Genomic DNA, 22,011 nt, shown 5'->3' on the forward strand with positions numbered 1-22,011 from the left:
ATTTCTAGGTTGCATATTCCTATACTTATGAACTCCGACCCTATTTGGATCTGCTTTTACAAATTTTACTGATTGAAGACTCCTGGCAGACTCACAGGTAAAAATACTTTAAACATCATTCATTCAACTGAATTGTTTTTTACTTAAAGAAAACCATCAATAGACTTTGTATACATGTGAATTCATTTAAGCCTAAGAATTATTTTAGTTTTAGATTACATTAGTTTTAGAACTAACTTCATGACACAAAGGTAGTCCTTAGGTGAAGAGGGCACAGAAAATACAGATCTTTAATTCTAGCACTTGGGTGGCTGAGGCAGGCAGATTTCTGAGTTTCAAATAACCAGGACTGTAAGGGGGGCCTTGTCTTAAACAAAAGAGAGAGAGAGGGAGAGAAAGTGAGTTCGTAGGTGGATCAGCAAAATAACTCAGTAGGTAAGGGTACTTTCTTCTGCCTGGTGTTTAGTCCTACGTCATTAAAAGAAAACCAGTTTTTGCTGGGCGGTGGTGGCACATGCCCTTGATCCCAGCACTCAGGAGGCAGATCTCTGAGTTTGAGATCGTTCTGGTCTACAAAAGCTAGTTCCAGGACAGGCTCCAAAGCTACAGAGAAACCCTGTCTCCAAAAACCAGAAAGAAAAGAAAATCAGTTCTCTCCAGCTATTCACTGGCAGGTACGCATGCATGCACACACGGAAATGTATTGGTTATCTTAATGGATTACTGCTAACTCATTAATGTTGAATTTACAGCTAGCAGCTTACACCCCATACCCGATGTGAGCTTCTCTAGTACACATTTTCTTTAAGATGCATCACAATTTAGGAACACTAGACTGCATGCACTTCGGTGCTATGCTTGTACACCATTTAAAACAGCAAAAATAAATACTTGTTCATAGTGTTCAGAGTTAGAGGGGGAAACAAGACAGAGTCACTTTATTCAACCTCTGCTAGGAAAGTGCTAGTTCTGGGCAACTCGAATTATTTGCTACTTTATTCATAATCACAGATAGCTAACAAAGCACTTTTAAGTACTGATTTTTAAGATTATCCATTCTTGGGGCTGTAGAATGGTTTGGCCATCTTTTTGAGATGACTCATATTTGGTTCCTAACACCCACATAGTGATTCAAAACCCTCTGTATGTAACTCCAGTTCTCTGGGATCTGACAACCCTCTTCTGACTGCTAAAGGCACCAGACGCGCGCGCACACACACACACACACACACACACACACACACACACACACACACACACACACACATATATATATATACAATGCAGGAAAACCACTCCTACATCTACACATAAAATAATTTAAACCTTTTTTAATGCTAATGTTTAGTCTTAGTGGAAGATTGCAAGTGCCAGAATTTACAGATTCACCCAGATTATCATTTTAGCATTATATGTTTCCAATTACTGTTATAAAAATAGCAGTAAGCAAAGTATCCGTTTTCTTGGAGGCAAAATGTTCAAAGCTGTCATCAAAGCTTCACTCCTGAGATAATTTTAATGTAGTTTAGCTTCTAGTATTTTCCTTCTTAAAACAGTGTAAGAGATTATAGCTTTTAGGGAGTAATGGCATATATGAACTTTTTAATTCCAGCATTACAATGCAGAGGCAGGCAGATCCCTTTGAGTTCTGAGCCAGCCAAAACTACATAGCAAGATCCTTTCTCAAAAAATAGAAAGAAATTTGTAGCTTTCTAGTTAAACATATCTAAATTCTCTTTTTAGCATATAATATGATGAAAACAGATTGGATTAACTGTGAGAAAGTAGTCATTTTAACTCAAGCTTAAAAATAATCTCATAGAGAAAGGTAAATCTCTGTAAGTTCGAGGCCAGCCTGGTCTACAAAGGACAGCCAAGGCTGCACAGAAAAAAACCCTGTTTTGACAAAAACCAGGAAAAAGGAAGGAAGTTTTGTCATAATGTCTTCCCATGTGTCCTGCTTTGTTAGACATGAAGAAGCAACATCAAGCTGATACTGTTTAAAGATGGTATCTGGAAAACTTGGTATTAGTGGAAAGTAATGTTTTAGCACTTTATATAAGTTTGCAAAAATGAAGGTAAGGATTGGGGGTGGTTTAGTGACAGAGAGCTTATCTAACATGGGTTGCACCAGCCCTCACCCTCAGCACCGCTCCCCCTCAAAAAAAAAATTGAAAAGTAGGATTTATATGTAGTATCTTATATCTTAGATCAAACAGCAAGAAACCTGTAGCCATTTAGACACTCTTGTTCCTTTCCCGTCCTGACAACCATTAATCTCTTTTCTTCTGTGAGTTTGCCTATTACTATCATTTTGCCAAAATGTGATTACAACATTTAGCTTTTTTTTCCTTTAGCAATTATTTTCCTTCAGTGTAATGTTTGCAAGCATTTACCATTATAGCATATATTGGTATTTTATTTCCTTTTTATGGCTGAATGATTACTTAGTCTTACAGGTATATCATTTTGTTTATTGGCAGGTAATGTCTAACACAAAATAAACAGGCACTGGACATGGTGGCACAGCATATAATCTCAGTAGTTGAGAGACTGTGACAGTCAGATTAAGAGGTCAAAGCCATTCTTTGTTACATAATGAGGCCCTTTCTCAAAAAAGACAAAAATAAAGCAAATTATTCTCAACTACGGAGTTTGTGAACTTGTTTCTTAACTTTTTTTAAATTTGTGTTATTCTTGAGTATATTGACTTTGCTTCTGGTAATGTATTTAAACTTCATAAGAAAAACAATTTGAATAAGTAAAGTTTAATGCACAGACTTGAATTAGATTGGTTGGCAACTGTATGACCCTAGGCAAGCTGTTTATTTTGTCGTCTTCTCCAAGGTTTAATAATATTTGCTATCCAGTATGAAACAACTGAACTCACGGGCATTTACTGGATGACATGTAATAGCACTCAATAAATGTTAGCTTCTCTTAGATTTTAGAAATTTTTATCTTCTGATTGTTTTTCAGAATTCATAATGCCCTCAAAGGAATTCCAGATGACCGAGATGGGCTGTTTGACACAATCCAGCGTTCTAAGAATCACTATCAAAAAAGAGCATACCAGTGTATAAAATGTATGGTAGCTCTCTTTAGCAGTTGTCCTGTTGCTTACCAAATCCTGCAGGTGAGGGTATTTTCTTGTAATTTCATAGAAATTTGAATCAGAGTTAAAGATCCTGTTTTAAAGGCTAAGGCTATATATAGTATATATATATATATATATCTGTGGTATACTGCTTACCCAGAATATACAAAGCCTTGGAATTAAATCCCCAGTACCACAAACAATAAGCAAAAATGACATTAAGATGTTGTTTTAATCCAGGTCTGGTGGGTGTACATCTACAAAATCAATATTCAAGGCTAAGGCAGGAGGACAACAGGTTCAACAACAGCCTGAGCTACATAGCAAGTCTCTATATCAAGGGGGGAAAAGCAATCTGAGTTTGTGGGGATGGTCGTCATTTTAAATTTTCTTTGAGATATTCCAAATCCTCTTAAGTGTATATATGGTTTTACTTTTAAAGGGCAATGGAGATCTTAAAAGGAAATGGACCTGGGCAGTGGAATGGCTTGGAGATGAACTCGAAAGAAGACCATACACTGGCAATCCTCAATACACTTACAACAATTGGTCTCCCCCAGTGCAAAGCAATGAAACATCAAATGGCTATTTCTTGGAGAGATCACATAGTGCTAGGATGACACTTGCAAAAGCTTGTGAACTCTGTCCTGAGGAGGTAAAAAAAGCCACCAGTCTACAAGAGATAGAAATGGAAGAAAGCAAAGTAATTCTTTATTAGGCCACTGGTTGTGTATTAATGATAGTGTTGTTTTGCTAAAATTGTACTTGCTTTAATATTTAGTGATAAGTTAATCAGGATGCCTCCTTCTGGAGACATTACTGTGCTATAACCTCAAATTCTTCTAAGAGAATCCAAATTAGGAATTTTAATTGTTTTTTAAATCTTTATGTGTATGGGTGTTTTGTCTGTATATATGTCTGCACCATGTGCCTTCTTGGTGTCCATGGAGACCAGAAGAAAGGATATTGGATTCCCTGAAACTGAAGTTCAACAGGTTATTGTGAACTGCCATTTGCGTATTAAAACTTGAACTTTGGCCCGGCAGTGGTATCACACGCCTTTAATTCCAACACTTGGGAGGCTGAGACAGGTGGATCTCTGTGAGTTTGAGGTCAGCCTGGTCTACAAAGCAAGTTCCTGGACAGCCAGGACTGTTAAACAGAGAAACCCTGTCTCAAAAAACCAAAAAGAAAAAGAGGGGGGATAAAAAGACTTGAACTGGCTGGGTGGTGGTGGCACATGCCTTTAATCCCAGCACTCGGGAGGCAGAGATAGGAGGATCTCTGTGAGTTCAAGACCAGCTTGGTCTACAAGAGCTGCAGAGAAACCCTGTCTCTAAAAACCACCAGACAGACAGACAGACAGACAGACAGACAGATCGATAGATCGAAGACTTGAACTTTGGTCCTCTAGAAGAGCAGCAAGTGCTCTTTACTCTGAGTCATCTCTCTAGCCCCATCTCCTTCCGCCATTAACATCATTCATTTACTCTGTATGTATGTGAATATGAACCGTAGCACATGTGGAGATCAGTTTTTTCAAATTAAAATATAACCACATTATCTTTCCCCCTTTTAGTTATTCCCACACAACCCCTTGCTTTGTCTTAAATTCATGGCTTCTTTTTCTTTAAATGTTGTATATATCTATATTCTTAATGTATAAATAACCTGCTCAATGTGTATAAAGTTACTTACATGTTTATTACCTTAGAAATGACCATTTGATATTAGATACATAATTCGGGGATTTTTTCCTAGGGGATATAATTTTCCTGCTTTCAGCATTCCTTATTTACCTATAGTTCTCTGTCTAGGCTTAAAATCTCATGAACTTTCCTCCTTCCGTGTTAACATCTATGAATGTCCTTGTTTAGACGGCCATGTGTGTGGCTTCCCTGGCATTTATAGGAGAGATGGAGTCTCACAACAGACATCCTGTTCCTCTGACTCTGTATAGTATTCCACCCCCTCAGTGATTGGGGAGGGTCCCCGAGCCTTAGATTGCAGAAGTTATAAACAGTATTTAAAAGTTGTTACTACGTCAGCAGAGTTGGAAGTGAGTTTAATGTTGCCTGCATAATTCTTTTTCTTTAAAATTAGGAACCGGATGACCAAGATGCCCCAGATGAGCATGAATCACCTCCACCAGAAGATGCCCCATTATACCCCCATTCCCCTGGATCTCAATATCAGCAGGTAAGCAGGATAGTGGGGTTAATAACCTCTACAGTGGTTCTCGACCTTTCTAATGCTGCAACCCTCTAATACAGTTCCTCATGTTGTGGTGACCAACAACCATAAAATTATTATCGTTGCTACTTTATAACTGTAATTTTGCTACTGTTATGAATTGTAATGTAAATATCTGATATGTGACCCCTGTGAGAGGGTCATTCAGACCACCCCCAGGGGTTGCAACCCACAGATTGAGAACCACTGCTCTAAAACCAATTTCATGCTTAGTTGTAAAGGATGGCTTTTCACCGTGACTGAACTCATAGATTATCTGAACTAACTCTGGGTACATGATCAGAAGAATGGTTGTAGTGTGGTCATGGTGCAAATTTATCAAATATATATGTCTTGTACTAGTACAGAGTGAGTAAAACTGCATGATTCTTCTCAGCATAAAGTAATAATCATTGCTTAGTGTGAAGGATTATGGTAATGCTTGTTAGGCTAAGCCTATAAGTGGATTCTGAAAACACAGAGATATGGCAGTTAAATAATGTTGCTTAATTAGCCTGGGATTTCATTGACAGAAATTATGGGGAATTTGACATATTTCTACAGGTGATTATAACTGTAAAATTACAAAAGTAGATAGAGAAATAATATCCTAAATGGGAACATTCCTAAAACGTAGATGTGACCAAATCAAATGTTTTGAGTTGACAGTAGTACACAATGGACATCAGCTCCCTGGCATCAGGTGTGAACTCACCAAGAGTAGATGGTTTACCTTTAATCCCAGCACTCGTGAGACAGAGATAGGCAGATCTCTGAGATTGTGACCAGCCAGGGCTACATACTAAGAACCCTGTCTTGCAAACCTTTAATCCCAGCACTCAGGAGGCAGACACAGGCGACTATTAGTGAATTCGAGGAATTTGAGGTCAGTATGATCTACAAAGTGAGTTCCAGGGCAGCCAGGACTGTTAAGCAGAGACACCTTGTCTCAAAAACAAACAAACAAACGGGTGGGGGCGCTTGAGATCTGTTGACAGTCTGTAATCCTTACAAGTTCCCAGGTGTTGCTGGCCTGAAAAGCATGTCATGAGAACAGCCTTATGCACCAGGCGGTGGTGGCGCATGCCTTTAATCCCAGCACTTGGGAGACAGAGGCAGGCAGATCTCTGTGAGTTCTAGGCCAGTTGGGTCTATAAGCATTAGTTCCAGGACAGTCTCTAAAACTACAATGAAACTCTATCTCAGAAAAAAAAAAAAAGACAGCCTTATGCTTTAGGGTATAAATGGAACCACATAGAATAATTAGTGTTTGTTCCATGTAGTTATTTTCATAATCTAGAATAATTGAACATGAAGCCTAAAATCTTAAATTGGCTTATGGAGTTACAAAGAAAACTTCAACCCTGTCACATTCAGACATTTAAAAAGATGAAAGAACAGTTGCTGTGACACACATTAATTCCAGCACTGGGAAAGGCAGAGATAGTCTGGTTGACACAATGAGTTTCTTCTTTTTTTTAATTCATTCATTTATTTATTTTGGTTTTGTATTTCAAGGCTGGGTTTCTGTGTGTATCCCTGGTTTTCCTGGAATTTGCTCTATAGGCAAGACTGGCCTGTAACTCAGACATCGCCTGCCTCTACTCCTGGGTGCTGAAATCAAAGGCTTGCGCCACCAGGCAAAGTAACATAGTCAGTTTCAAGGCAGCCAGAGCTACATACACAACTAGTCCCTATCCTTAACAAAATTTAAGAGAACCAGCACAGAGGTTACTTTGATCAGCCCTAAGAAAACTAATCTAATCTAGTTACTTTTTCTCCAACCTTGTTGTGATTTCAGTAGCATTAATTAATAATTCTGTCTGCAGCTGGGCTGTGGTGGCACATACCTTTAATCCCAGCACAGGAGGATCTCTGTAAGATCAAGGCAGTCTGGTCTACAGAGTGGGTTCCAGGACAGGCTCCAAAGCTACAGAGAAACCCTGTCTCAAAAACCAAAATATGTCTGCATAAGCAATTTCATCTATGGATTTCATAGTCAATCAGGTTTATCTGCAAAAGAGTCAGTGTACATGTATGCTAGCCCTCACATCATTCTTTGTGAAAACTAACCCAAGAACAGTAATATGGGGTATTTTAATTTGTTGGGCTTACACCTAAATATTTGACACTGCGCTGGCAAAATGGGTCAGTGGGTAAAGGCATTTGCCATACAAGCTCCACCTGAGTTCAGTACCTAGGACTGTTATAGTAGAAGGAGAAAATAACTCCTTCAAGCTGTGCTCTGCCCTTCCCATATGTATTATATTATACATACCTACACATAGACTAATAATAGAATTTAATTTTTTGAGCTGTCTCTAGTCCCTAAATTTATGTATTTGACACTAAAAATTACTTTGGACAAATATTGTTTCAGACTTAACCCAGTCATTTGATCTTTAGGGTCCTGAGGTTTGTATTTGCCCATAAGGTTTTTCTTTTTCCACCAGTTTCCATTATCAGGCAGGTGTATTTAAAGGCTAAGTCCTAAGAATAAGATACATGTTTACATTCACAACAATTTCAACTCATAGTTTTAAAGTGTGCTTGCTATTGAAAAGGTTGGGTTTTTCCTAGATTTATTTTACCACGTTTAATTATGCATATATGCCAGGGAGTATCAGTTGCAGAGACTCGGGTGTGTCAGATCTTATAACTGGAGTTATGCCAGTTATAAGCCACCTAGCATGGGTACTGTGAACCAACCTCTCATCCTCTGTATAACCGATACATAGTCTGATCCAGCCATGGAAAAGTTGTAATGCACAGATTTCTTTTTCCTTTCAGAATAACCATGTGCATGGACAGCCATATACAGGCCCAGCAGCACATCACATGAATAACCCTCAGAGAACTGGCCAACGAGCACAAGAAAATTATGAAGGCAGTGAAGAAGTGTCCCCACCTCAAACCAAGGATCAGTGAAATGCACATATTAACTGGTTCCATCAAGACTGTGCACCCAGGCCTTACAGTCCAACTTTTTTCTGTGTCTGGCTAATATTTAAAACTAGAAAAACTATTCCTAATCAACATGGATTGGAGAGTTTATTCACTGTCTTATCTGCAGAAATACGCTGTCAATATATAACCCGCCTGCAGTGGAAAGTGTATAGTGTTTTGTAATAAATGGCCTGATGCTAATGTGTAAATGGCAAAGGTGTATATAGTATATTAATGTTTGACTGTTAATTCTTAAGAAACTTTTTTTTTCTTGATGAGACTCACAGATCTACAAAAACTACATTAATTTTCTTGTTATACCCACTGCACTCTGCAGCCAGTGTTGCCTACCTTGTGGCAGTTGGATCACCTCCTTTACAAAAACAAAAGTTAACAGCAACAAAATAGCCCATTCATGTCACACCAATAGTTTTCGTGTTCATTCTTTGCCACTGGAATCAATTTTACTATGAGCAATGTAAAGCTGGTTACCTTTTAATTATTTGGTTGATGTGGAAAATTGGTGATGTACTGTTTCTAGATCTTTTTCATTGCCTTTTTATTCTGATGTTAGGTTAATCACTTTGAAGCTATAGATATGCTGTAACATTTAGCATGGCTTCACACAAGTTAGTGTAGCCAATGAGGAAATATTACCATAATGACTGCAGTTATCCTGACATGGAGACTGCATTGCCTGGAGCTTTCCTTCTTAAACCCTAGACTATAAAATACAGGCTGAGGGGAGAACTGTGGTAAGCAGGCAGTTCTCAATTGCACATGTGTTCCTTCTCGTGTTTGACAGTGCAGATCTCTGGGTGGAAAAAAGAACACAAATTTATCCATTTAGTGGTGGGAATTTTGAAAGGTTTAAAACAAATATGAAAAAATTTGCTATGCCAGGATGCTGGCTGGAGCCTAGTATAAGACTGTATTTGGTGTGCTTGTTTTGTTCTTTGGTAGAGCTTACTAAGTGACTCTTCTAAAACTGTCCTCTGCTGGACCCCAGTGATTCAGAAGTCAGAACCCCACAGTCTTTTGAGTACCTCTGCACCAAGATGTCTGACTGATTCTCTGCTCAGTCATAATTTTACTTGAAAGCAAAAATTGTCCTAGCTCCTGTTCCATTCCAAAAATTTTAACGTTCAAAGCAGGGTCTAATTTAAAAATAAAAAAATTACTGGTCATTAATATAATTGAAATATCACAATTTTAGAATAAACAATTTGAATTCATCAGTTAATACTGTATTTTAAAGAGAATTGGTGACTTGAATGTGTGTAATTTTTGGAAACTGTCTAAAACCAAATACCCCTGCAAACAGATACAACCCACCCTATTTAAATATTTTGCTGTTTTATTTTATAGAAATTATTTTGCTGAATTCGCAAATAGAATTTGATTTAAGAAGAACTTTTTGTCCTGTGGTGTGTTTGGGGGTTTTGGTACCTTTTCTCTCTCTCTCTCTGTCTCTCTCTCTCTCTCCCTCCTATCTCCTGCATATTTTGTGCACAGAAAGATTGGCTCTTTACTAAAAAAGGCTTGGAGAACAGGATGTTGATGTTGTAAAAGTTCCTCTAACAGTCAGTCTTGTACTTTTTGTATTTTTTATATACATGTGTATTTAATGAGCACAAGCTTGGTTGTATTTTTTACATTTCAGTTGATAGAAAAATGTTGAAAGGCTATAGTTGACACTGTTCAAAGCAGATGCAAAATTGAGCATTTATCTTACTTTGTGATTTAAAGGGGGCAGTATTTAAGATAAAGCTTCGGGTATCTTATTCGCAGTATTCCACAGTCCTGCTTCTAGGCTTCTTGTAATTTTAGCAGCTTTTGACTCTACTGTACATTCTGTTTACATCAGAATTTGCTTTTGTTTTGGTTTTTGTGGAGCTAGGGATCCAGGGCCTCAAGCACTCCAGACAAGTGCTCTGCCACTGAACTGTACCTCCAGCCTGAATTGAAGTTTGAGCAAAGGTGTATACAGTGCTTGCCTTTCCAACTGGAAGTTTTCAAAGTTTCTCATATAGTGAAGTAGGTTAGTTTTGTTTGGACGAGTTACTGGTACTAGTTATCTTACCATCTGACAAACAACCTTGACATTTTCTGCTCCTTAATGAAATTATGAAATACATAAAACTTAGTGACTTCCTAGATAAGAGAAAACTTGACATTTTCAAAGGCTGTGAATTTTTAGTTTTGGAGGGATTCCCCCCTCCCCATTAGTTGCTTTGAGTGTATAAGTCCACCAGTTCCTAGTGAGGGTTTGAGTCATGTTTCCCTCCATTTGAGGAAGAGTCAGTCTGTGTTGTGACCATGAGTAAGGGAAACTGAACAGAGTTATTTTTTGTTTATGAAAATTATTTTCTATGTTTAACTCTTTAAGCATTAATGTATAACCGAAAATTTTAAGATGCATGTTATTGTAAGAGTAACTTAGTGGTGATTTTGAGGTCTTTAAAACATAAATGGCACATTTTAAATTTCAAGTCTTAAAGTGCCTAAAAATTATTTGATTCTCTCAACCGATTCTTTTGAGCCATATGTTTCCTCCTTTAAATGTTTGTTGCAGATCACTAGTGTCTTCCTTTGAAATACTCCCATGTTTCTAAATAGCATGATTACTCTATTGAAGACAGTAGAATCTGTTAACGTAAAGACTGAAGAGGTTTTAGTTGTGAAACTGTGTGAGTTGGGGTGTTGCACCTTTGAATCTAAGTATTTCCGTGTACAACTTGGTAAACACCATATTGCTGCTGTTTCTAAGCCCTCAAACAACTGACTTCTCGTGTTCAGCATCACAGAGGCAGAAATACAAACATAATCATATTTGGACTTTATTTTTTTTTATTGATTTTTCTCAGTGATGATTTCCCAGCTTTTTTTGTCTCAGCTATAATTATACAGACCTAGAATTATTCAAATGTTTTCTATTTTCATGATTAACTTTTATTAGTGAACAATAACAACTTAAATCCTCATTGGTTAAAAAGATGAGGAGCCTTTTTTATTTGAGTTACTTTTTTAAAGGAAAGTAACAGTCTGTGAATATTCAGGTGACTACTTTAGAATAGTTCTTTGGATTTTTATTAGTATTTTTCCAGGTTATGTTCTCCCATGGACTATTTTACTTCGTCAAATTTTGTGGTTAATTTGGTGACTATATCCTGCCTTATTTAGAATTTTAGAAAATTGCCTTTTTGTGATAAGTGCCCAGCTTTGATTTCTAGATTGAAGGTACGAGGACATACAGACTGCTGATAAAACAGTACCCCTTTGCCCCAGCTTTTATGTTACCAACAAAACCGTTCTTGGTACTGGTTTCATCATAGGGTCCAACCTGATTTGGTCCCTCACCTACATGAGTGTTGCATATTGAAAATAAGGCTTTGGTATGATAAATCACTACAGAAGTGCTGAATGTATTAAGAACTTGCTGCCGATTGTATTTCTATTATTTTGTGTTTGCAGAAGTATGTAGCACTTGTCCTCTAAACTTACAGGTGTAAGTGGGGAAAGGTGAACCACATTTTAAAGTCACTAATGAGTGCAATTTTTTTTAATTTTGGAATTGGGGTTCCCAAAAGGAAATCTCACCACCCAAATCTCACATACTTCTTAGCCTTTTACAAGCCAACAGACTGACATAAAAGATTGTCCGCAGTTCGTAAGATCTAGCACATATACAAAAATAAAACTTTATAAATTAAATTTTGGTTTTTCTTTTATTTATTAAAATACAGTTTCTAAGATCTAAAGCCTAGTTTTTCCCCCTCCCCCCTGTATTGCTGGGGATGGAATACAGGGCCTCCAATATAGGCAAGTCACTGAGCCACATTCCGGGCCCTTGAATTTTTTTTTAAGGGAAATGATTATAAACATTTATTATAAAAGGTCATTTACAGATCCAACATGTGTTCATGTCTAAGCAGCTAAACATTTGTTTCTTGTTTGGGGTTTGTGAGGTGTTTTGGGTTTATTTCTGGGGTTTTTAGTTTTTCTTTTTGGTTTTTCTGTGTAACAGTCCTGTCTGTCCTGGAACTCTGTAGATCAGGCTGGCCTCAAACTCAGATTCGTCTGCCTCCCAAGTGCTGGGATTACAGGCACCACCTGAGTGTGCATCACCACTGCCTGTCTTGATTTTAAATCTGAAAACTCCCCTGTTTTGAGGGGTTCAGTTAGTATGACAATTCACTTTAGCATTTCATCTGTTCATTTTCAGTATCAAAAAATAAATTTGACTTATGCAGAACCTATTGATATTTCCCCAAAGTTGGAATACTTTAAGGATTACTGCTAAAGAAGGGCATTTCAAATATTCCTCACATTTGATTTTTATTGAAACATAGCCTGTAACTCAGGATGGTCTGGAATTCACTCTTAACTAATTCATTCTAACTCAGACTATGACCTTTTGTCACAGCCTCCAAAGTTCCAGGTATATATGATTTTCTGGTTCCATCCTTCCTGCTCCACTTTTTTTTTTAAAAAGAAAAATTGGCAAAGTATTGTGGTATGCTTATGAACCTACCACTTAAGGGGGAAGACCAGTTAAAGGTCATCTTTAACTACTAAATTTGAGGCCAATCTGAACTATAGATTCCTTTCTCGGAACTATATAAAACCAAATCAAGTATTAAATTCGTGCCATTTGGGAAACTAATTGGTTTGGCCATTTCTGTTTGAATTTTAATGTCCCTTAGCTAAATATTGGACAAGAAGTGTTCAGCATCAGGGGCTAGGGAGTTACTTTCATATATGAGATATCTTTGGAATGAGACCCTACTGTAAACACATTATATGACATATGCACAGTCTGAATAATTCTATATTTGTAATGATCCCTTGTATTTGAAGTAGGTTTTTTGGGTTTTTTAGTTTGCTGTGCTGGATAGAGCCTGCCACATACTAGCCAAGCTAGCACTGGATAACTAAGCCATCTTTATCTTAAAAATTGAATTGTTACAAAATGTTTCAGACACATTCTAAAAAGACATTTTAAATATACAAAACTTGGGAAGAGTGGAGTGGGAAGCATTTCAACTGAGGTACAATGGTACCTGACTGTTCCTTAATACTTCAGAACATAGCATGTCTCACCAAGTCAGTCAGATACCAGTGAAGAGGGGGCCAACCACTTTCATAGACTTGATAAGAACCCATCTGGTTTCTTGCCATTTTTAACTGCTGTGTTCTGACCCTTCCTTTCCCAGCTATTGGAGCATTGAATAACCAACTTAGGAACTCAGGAGAGTGTTTTTGGATGTTCTATCATGTTCAAAGAAAAGGATACACTAGATTCATAAAGGTACTGAATTAAAGGCTGGGTAAATGGTTCAGTTACCACAGTGCTGACTTGACTGCAAGCACTAGGACTTCAGCTAAATTGCAGAACCCACACTTGGAACACCAATACTAGGTAGGTAAAGATAGGCATATCCCTGGGATTCCCTGGCTAGTCACCCTACCGTACAGGTCATCCAGAGACCCTGTTTTAATTAAAGGATGGTAGAAGCCTTAATTGATACACACCTTTAATCCCAACACTCAGGAGGCAGAAGCAAGTGGATGGCTTAGGATGTTGAAGCCAACCTGGTCTACAAGGTGTGTTCCAAGAAAGCCAGACCTCTGTAACAGACCATGACGTTTATTACAGTATATGATGGGGAAGGGGTACATACATGCTACTGGGGAGGTCAGAGAAAAGTTCTCTGATACCATGTGGATGCTAGGAACTAAACTCAGATCACCAGACTTGGCATCAAGTACCTTTACCCTCTGAGTCACTAAGTGTTTTTAAAGTGCGGAATGGACTAAAAGCACGGTGGGCTGAGCAATGGTGGAGCATGTCTTTAATCCCAGCACCAAGAAGGCAGAGGCAATCTGATCTCTGAGTTCGAATCCAGCCTGGTCTACAGAGTGCGTTCCAGGACAGCTAGGGCTATTATACAGAGACGCCCTGTCTTGAAGAAACTGCAAAGCTGGGTGGGTGGGGTGGCTCACATCTGTAATTCCACCACTTAGGAAGCTGAAGCAGGAGGAAGTCGGGGTGAATTCTGGGCAAGCCTGGGCCAAAGTGTTAAGACACTGTCACAAAAAGTTATAAGTATATACACACATAGCTAGAATCCAAAGAACATTTAATATCACCCGAATCTCTATTAAATACTGAGGTCTGACATAAACTTGGTTTAAAACAGTTAAAGGTGGAAGCTAGAGAATTGGCTCAAGTTGAGAACACTTACTGCTCTTGGTTCCCAATTAGTAGTCAGTCACTAGTAGGCTATTCTCACTAAGAGACCAGAATGAGTTTTAGAGAGTTTTTTTAATAGTCTTTTCTCATTTTACATAGCTATCCCTTTCCCAATCCCTCGCTTCTTCCTGCCCCACCCTTCTCCCCATGGGATGAGTCTATGAATCTGGAATTTTTATTGAGCCACAAAAACCCAGCTGGGGGCATGCACTCTGGTAACTACAAGTCTACAGGCCCCAAGCTGAGTGAGCAAGTGGGTTATTTTATTTTCCTCTTTGAATCACTTAGTTGTTTTTGTTTTGTTTTCTAATTGGTTATTGGTTAGTTCACTTTTCTAAGACAGGATCTCACCTATGCAGCTCTGGCTGTCCGAGAACTTGCTCTAGGAATTTTAACTGAAACCAGGTTGACCTCAAACTCTGTGAAGATATCCGGCGGGAATGAGAAGAAGACATGAGACACAAACGAACCCACTTGGGAGTTTATTAAGAGAGGTTGTGCTAACGGGCCCAAGAAAATGGTGTGGAAGGAGAGAGCGTAAAAAAATGGCACGACCAGCTTTTAAAAGTTTCCTAGCACATGCGCATGAGGGGAAAGACGTACCTATGTCAGGCGCTGATGACAGGTGACGCTACACCTTACACCTGTGTACGTGAGCTTTTGCGTCAGACGCTGATGACGCAGATGGCAGGCGACCCACTCATGTGCACACAGGGGTTACATGCGCCTGCTTTAGAACCCGGAAGTGCAGCTTTACGGGTGGCTAGAAGAATTACATTTCACCCTTTCGTTCATTGTAAAAATTTGGGGGGGTTGAGGATCTTAATGGGTAGGAATGGGGCCCAGCAAGGTCTCTCATAACTGCTTCATGCTGACTTTGTGGGCGTCGAGGAGTTTGGGATGTCTGGTCGCGTCCTGGAGTGACCGATTAAGACTATTTTCCGGGCTCTGAGGAACTGGGTCATCTGGCAGCTTGGACCTCGCAAGATGCTGGAAAGACAAAAATTACGTTTGGGAGAGAAAAAAAAATTAGATCCTAGTGATTAATAGAGGGGAGGATTAAGATTGAAGATAGAAGGGGGGTTTAGGAGTTCCTGAATGATTGATGGGGAGAGGTTTAAGGTGGAATATTGAAGGTGGAAGTTTAGGGGTTCCCGAGACCAGGAATGACAAAGAAAGAATTAAATGATACTTATTCCGGGCGAGTCTGGTCTGTTTAGGTGGGTCAAACCGGCTCCCTGGAGCTTATAAAAAAATGTTTGAAAAGAAATAAATTTTAGACATATTAACAGTGTATGATTATAACAATACAGTGTGTCATGGCATTCCCTCAACATCCAGGAGACACTGCTGCAGTCAGTCACAAGCCTGTTATGTTAAGGTTTGTTTTATGAGGTTTTTTGGAGTTTGGGGCTACAAATTTATTAGTTTATTACCACCTGGGCTTTTGACAGTCCTTGTACCTCCAGCTCTACGTTTGATGATGGTTCCTGTAATAACAGCTGAGTGGTTATTTGGAAATTTAAGCTTGACATTGGAGGTATATGGAGAAGTTGTATATAGGAAAAAGAGGAGAAGGGAGAGTATATTGGCACAAGAGAGTTGAATAAGGATGGGATCTATCTTTCTTTCTTTCTTTCTTTCTTTCTTTCTTTATTTATTTATTTATTTATTTATTTTGAACTGGAGTAAGAGAGGCTGAACTTGGTGTCCTCTGGAACCTAAGGGAACAGGGTCCTGTGTGAGTTACTGTGTATGAGGGGTCATCTTGAGCTGGAGGAGTAAACAGTTTAAGATGCCATAGGTGAATCCAATGAGAAATTCCCTCAAGCTTGGCAGCTGTGGGAGTCAAAAGAATTACTCTGAAGGGGCCCTGCTATTTATGGGAAAGGGGTGAGGGATGTTGGCCTGGAGGAGAAAATAATACCTGATCTCCTATTTTAATCGGTGGTGGGCATGGGTTAGCACATGGTTGAGGTAATGAGTAGTCAGTAAAATCCCACAGTAGGGAGCATAGATGAGATAGCAGGGGAATAAGCAGGTGATCAGGAAGGGGAGAGGTTTTAGGTGAGAGGCCGGGGGTTAAAACTGGCCGCCCATACATGAGTTCAAAGGGTGAGATGAAAAGGGGCTTTTGGGGAGAGCCCTAAGCCTAAGGAGGGCCAGAGGCAAGAGTTTTACCCAGTCGAGGTGAAGTTCCTGTGACATTTTAACAAGAACATTTTTTAAGGAACGGTTAGTTCGTTCTACCTTTCCTGAATACTGAGGGTGGTATGGGATATGAAAATGCTAAGGGATGTTAAAAGCCTTAGACAAGTTTTGGGAAATCTGGGAAGTGAACTCAGGGGCCGTTATCTGACTGAAGAGAGGTTGGGATTCCAAACCTGGGGATGATTTCTCGGAGAAGAACGTCAGAGACTGTCTGGGCCCTCTTATTAGTGGTGGGAAACGCTTCAATCCACCCGAACATTGTATCTACCAAGACCAGGAGATATTTAACTCTTTTGACTGCGGGCATATGAGTAAAATCCAGCTGCCAGTCGGTTCCTGAAAGGGAGCCCCTGGCCTGGTGGGTGGGAAAAGGAAAGCTACGGTATTTGGTCTTGGGATCTGACTTTTGACAAATTTGACAAGAGGCAGTGATAGCTTTTAGGAACTTTATGTCCTCAGGGGTGGGTTGGAGGTGAGCCTAACAAAATGAAACAGAGCTTTGCTATTAGGATGAAAGAGCTGATGTAGGTAGGACAGAATCTGCTGAGTGTCAGGGGGTGTCTGTGAGAGTGTGGGCTGTACTGTATGAACCCCCTGAGGTGACTGGGGTAGGTTTGGGCTCTGGAATGCTGCTGTTTTAGCTGCTCGGTCATCCCATTATTTCCTTTAATGGAACTGTCGGTCTGATGAGGCCGACAGTGAAAAATTCCTATAGCTTTGGGGAGATGGGAGGCTTTTAACATGTCCATAATGTAACCTGAGTTAGTTGTGGATCTTCCTTTTGTCGTAAGAAGCCCACACTCCTTCCAGATAGCCACGTGGGACAGGAGGATATTTGGAGTCTGTGAAAACATTTAAAGATTGTCCCTTTGTTAACTGAAAGGCACGGGTAAGAGCTTCCGCTGAGATGAGACTTGAGTGTATTTGGAGACATCCTCATTTCTCATGCTGCCCCATTTTCGGCTAAGACTTGTCTCGGAGTTGTGACAGGCTTGAGTCACACAGGCATGCTCTTCTAGTTGGTTTTTTGCGATTCTAAGTCAATTACTCAAAGGCCCTTGGGCAGCCTTTTACAAAAATCCTTTTAAATTGGGGCTATCTAACTTAAATCAAATAATGCTCCAAAAGCCCATGGTTTCTAGTTGTATGCTCTCACCCCCTTCCATTTTTTTTTCTCTGCTCATTTGCGGCCAGCAGTTTGTCCCTCCCCGCACTTCTGCCTCTCTTCTTCTGCTCATTCATGGCCCCCTGCAGTCTGCGGGGTTCTGCACCCAGAGGTGCGGCCAGCTCCAACCTCACTCTGCTCTCATCCCCTCCTTGCTGTTTGTGTTTGGGCAGCCTTTTAAATAAGGCTCCAAAAGCCCATGGATTCTGTCACATGCTTTTGCCCTGCTCTCCTCCCTGTCGTCGTCTTGGCCCCCTCCCTGTGTCCCCCCCCCCACTTCTCTAAGCTGTTTGCTGTACTTTTCTGGCTTTTGCCCCTACCTCCTCTTACAACGTTTGCTCTAAAAGTGCTTTATTTGTCTGTTAGAATGATGTGGCCACAATATCACTGTGTGTGTATATTTATATTTCTGTGTGCATGTGTGCTTCCAGATTACAGCAGCTCTGGAAAAATACAAACATGTGAGTAACTGCCATTTTAACCTCACTGCCATCTTTGGTAAGGGTAACCACATGTGCTAGTCTGCCATCTTTGGTAAGGGTAACCACGTGCACTAGTTCTTTAATCTTCTTGCATCTACTAGCATTGATAAAACTAATGAAAACCTGTAACTAATTGGATAAAATACATGCCTCAATTTAGCTTACATGTCCAGTTTAAATAATAGGTAATGGTACCTAGGTCTCAAGGGCCTTTACAGATCTGAGATTATGGCATTTTAACAACAAGAGCTTCTAACATAGAGACATGTCAATTTTTGTAGCACCCTTTAGCTCCTCCAAAGACCTTCTGTCTCCAAGCCTTACCTCTGGGTTTGACAAAGCAACCCACTCAGCAGAAAGCAGCCTTCCACCTCCTCAGCTTCCTGGATACCTTTTGGGGAATTGATCTCTTCATGCTGCAAAGACAGGTAGACTAATCTCCCCCCTCCCATAGGAGAAATCTTTGGATCTCTTGTACTCAGCAGCTAATAGCAAGCACTGTTTCTAAGACTGGTGCTCTCCAAGAACTAAGGAGAGAGGATTTGGGATTGCCTGTGTAGCTAAAAAAGCTGTCTCATTTTTGCTCATTTATTCCTCCCATATCTGTCTAATGGCATTTGACAATTTAAGGCACTGTTCTTTAACAGGCTTCAAAGTCCAGGATTAACAGGTTTCAGATGTATTTTCAGAGGTTCAGAGTTCCCAGTTTTCTTTAATTGTCTTCTAAAATGTTCATACCTTTTAACCTAAAGCAATAGCCTTTTGCTATGCTGTAAATTCGTTCCAGTTCTCTTACAGTTCTACTACTGTATCAAAATCAGGTTTGGTAAAAAACTAACAGTCTCCAGAGCCTTTTGCTAACCCTAGCCAATTTTAAACATTTTTTACAGGTCATTCCTGCTGCCTGGGCCAAGACCAACTCACAACACCAAACACCTGCAACAGTTCCTGGAACTTTATCATTGGTACCAACTCTCCTAGATGAAGGACATCTTCTGACTAAAATCTGGTTGTATCTGATACACCTGAACCTCACCTGTCCAATCAGGGTTCTTCCATTCTTTCTGGCAGTTAATGCATAGGACTAGTAATAGCAATTTTTTTCTAGCTACCTGTCTTCTCATCTCCCTCAAAAAGCAGCTGCCTGAGGTCTCCAGGATGACTTGAAAAACAAAACAATAAAATAAAGCAGACACACCTACTCCACTCTTTTTCCCTTTCCATTCTCAAGCATGGTAATTGTTAGTCTTCTGCTGCCACTTTAAGAACTAACCACGCCCACCCCAGCCACTTTTGGACCTCCCCCGCAGCCATCCTCTCTCTCTGGTGCGCGCGCGCGCGCGCGCGTGTGTGTGTGTGTGTGTGTGTGTGTGTGTGTGTGTGCATGTGTGTATGTATGTATGTCTTTGTTTTCTCTATGTTTGTCTATGTTTTCCTTTCTTTAAGTAATAAATGTCTAGCTTTATGTATAGCCTTATGTCCATTTACTCTGCCGTCCACCCTATCCAGCCGCCTGACTCTGCCGCTTGCCCGGGGACCCTGTACTGCTCCGGCGGCAGCTTCTGCCTGGCTTGCAGGCCGCCCGGGCCATCATATCATATTATTTTTAAAAAGAACAATAGTAATATGAGATGGAATCATCCACTCCAAGGGTTCCCTTTTCAGGTCCTTGTGCCTGGGTTCACCATCTCCATGCCTGTGGAGAGACTTCTGACATCCATTGTTCTGATTAAAGGACAATCTTTTTCTGTAGAAATCAGTCTCCTCTTTATCTTCACACCATTGCCTCCATCCATCCTGGTTGAATAGTTAGTGCTTGAGCTCCCCTACCCAGTGGAGCAGTACCTGCTTCTTGGGTCCACTTGCTTCAGCATGTGTCCCCCAGGACAAAATACAAAGCTCGTTTATTCATATTAACCCTCTGCCAGTGACCTTAATGAAACACACAGTTCTTCAGTGGCTGTGAGGAGCACCAGAGAAACTTGGCTCTAGTGCTTGTCAAGGAGTAACCCTGGCAGCCTGTTCATAAGGACTGGCATTTCTGTTTGATTGTGTTGCTGAGACTGTTTCATGGAGTTAGGGCTTGTACTTCTTTCCTCCTGCCCTTCTCCCCTCCTAAGTGCATGGATAAGAGGCTTCTGCCTGAAGATCCATCAAATGGCTACTACTACAGTAGACAATGTACCTGGAACCCCAGCAACAGGGAGGTATGGAGACACACAAATCCCAGGAGCTCCAGAACGAATGAGCCAGTCTAACCATTTGATCTAGTCTCAGATATATACTATCAAGGAATAAGGTGGAAAGAGGGCTCATTCCAACACCAGTCACAGTGAGTTTTTTTATTGATAATAAATTTTTTTTCATACAATATATTCTGATTAGAGTTTCCCCTCCTCCAAATTTCTCCCAGAGCCTCCCTACCTTTGCTGCGGGAGCGCCTTCCACTCCTTCAGCCTTTAAGATACCAGCCTACTTGGGCATTGTTTCTTTTGCTTTAAAAAGCAGTGGTAGCCCTGCTCTCTCTCTCTCTCTCTCTCTCTCTCTCTCTCTCTCTCTCTCTCTCTCTCTTGCTTCTGGTTCAGCTTCCAGCTACTTTTCCTGGTTGCACAGAGGGCTGTTGTCTAGGACAGTGATCTGTAAGTTTTTCCCCTTAAATAAATAACCCTTTTATTAATCATAATTGCAAACTGGTATGGGATTGTTTTGTGACTTACATCTTAGACCTGGCACCCACATAGATTTAAACTCCATGCCTCCTGGGATCCATAGTCCCGGACAGTCTCTGCCCGCCTGATTTGTTCTTTCCTGAGCATTTTTTAAATCCCTGTCACAACGCAGCACCTACACAGCGTGAATCAGAGCACAAACATTTGCCAAACACTGCAACCCCTCTGGGTGACTCTGTCACATGGCAGCATATGAGGCTTCTGGGTTGTTGTTCTCTGCTCCTGGATTCTGGGTTTCTGGTTCCGTGTATGGAATTGATTTAATTGCATTTATTTTGTTCAGCAATTTGTATTTCCCAGTCTTTAACAAATACCAAGGCCGATACTGAAACAGGACTGTTTCTGTCACCTTTGCATTGATTCTAGTCGTGACTTGGCACCAGCGCCACCTGCTGGATAGCACGTAACATGGCAGCTTTCATTTCTTTCTTTTTTTTTTTCAATTCTTTTTTTTTTAAATTTTATTATTTTAAAAGTTTCCATTTCCGCCCCTCTACCCAACACCCTCCCACTCCCCCCACTCCCTCTCCTCCTCCCTCTTCGTCCCTTAGGGCAGTCAGGGTTTCCTGCCCTGTGGGAAGTTCAAATTCCTCCCCCCTCCCTCCAGGTCCAGGAAGGTGAGTATCCAAACAGACTGGATCCCCAAAATCCAGTATATGCAGAGGAAACAAGTCCCAGTATCATAGTCAATGGCTTTTCAGAAAGACTTCGGGCCAGCCACATTCAGAGAATCCGGCCAAATTCCGAGAATCTGGTTAGATCACGTCCTCGTTCAGTCCCAGTCCAACTGGCCTTGGTAAACTCTCATTAGATCCGTTCCCTTGTATCAGTGGGTGATAGCATCCCTCGCAGTCCTGATTTCCTTTTTCATGTTCTTCCTCCTTCTGCTCCTC

General features: G+C 40.3%; 1 protein-coding gene and 1 long non-coding RNA gene across 6 annotated transcripts in view; both read left to right on the forward strand.

Annotated features, from left to right (window-relative positions):
* Usp9x (ubiquitin specific peptidase 9 X-linked) overlaps positions 1–11,989 on the forward strand; it is a 111,443-nt gene extending 99,454 nt beyond the window's left edge. For 3 of the 5 annotated variants that reach the window (XM_048461346.3, XM_048461343.3, XM_048461347.3), the window contains exons 41-45: positions 9–97; positions 2,980–3,136; positions 3,540–3,800; positions 5,201–5,296; positions 8,120–11,989. In XM_048461346.3, coding sequence (XP_048317303.1) covers positions 9–97; positions 2,980–3,136; positions 3,540–3,800; positions 5,201–5,296; positions 8,120–8,257 — 741 coding nt within the window. In that variant the 3' untranslated portion in view covers positions 8,258–11,989. The remainder of the gene's footprint in view (positions 1–8; positions 98–2,979; positions 3,137–3,539; positions 3,801–5,200; positions 5,297–8,119) is intronic. The other 2 variants (XM_048461348.3, XM_048461349.3) reach the window with 1 other exon arrangement.
* A 3,138-nt stretch (positions 11,990–15,127) lies between these two features.
* LOC125417896 (uncharacterized) lies at positions 15,128–19,590 on the forward strand. Its single transcript, XR_007237263.3, has 4 exons — positions 15,128–15,751; positions 15,845–15,912; positions 18,671–18,817; positions 19,280–19,590. It is a non-coding gene; the product is annotated as an uncharacterized LOC125417896 (long non-coding RNA).
* Positions 19,591–22,011: the final 2,421 nt, after the last annotated feature.

The sequence above is a fragment of the Myodes glareolus genome, chromosome X (assembly GCF_982192425.1).
Source record: "Myodes glareolus chromosome X, mMyoGla1.1, whole genome shotgun sequence".
NCBI lineage: Eukaryota > Metazoa > Chordata > Mammalia > Rodentia > Cricetidae > Myodes > Myodes glareolus.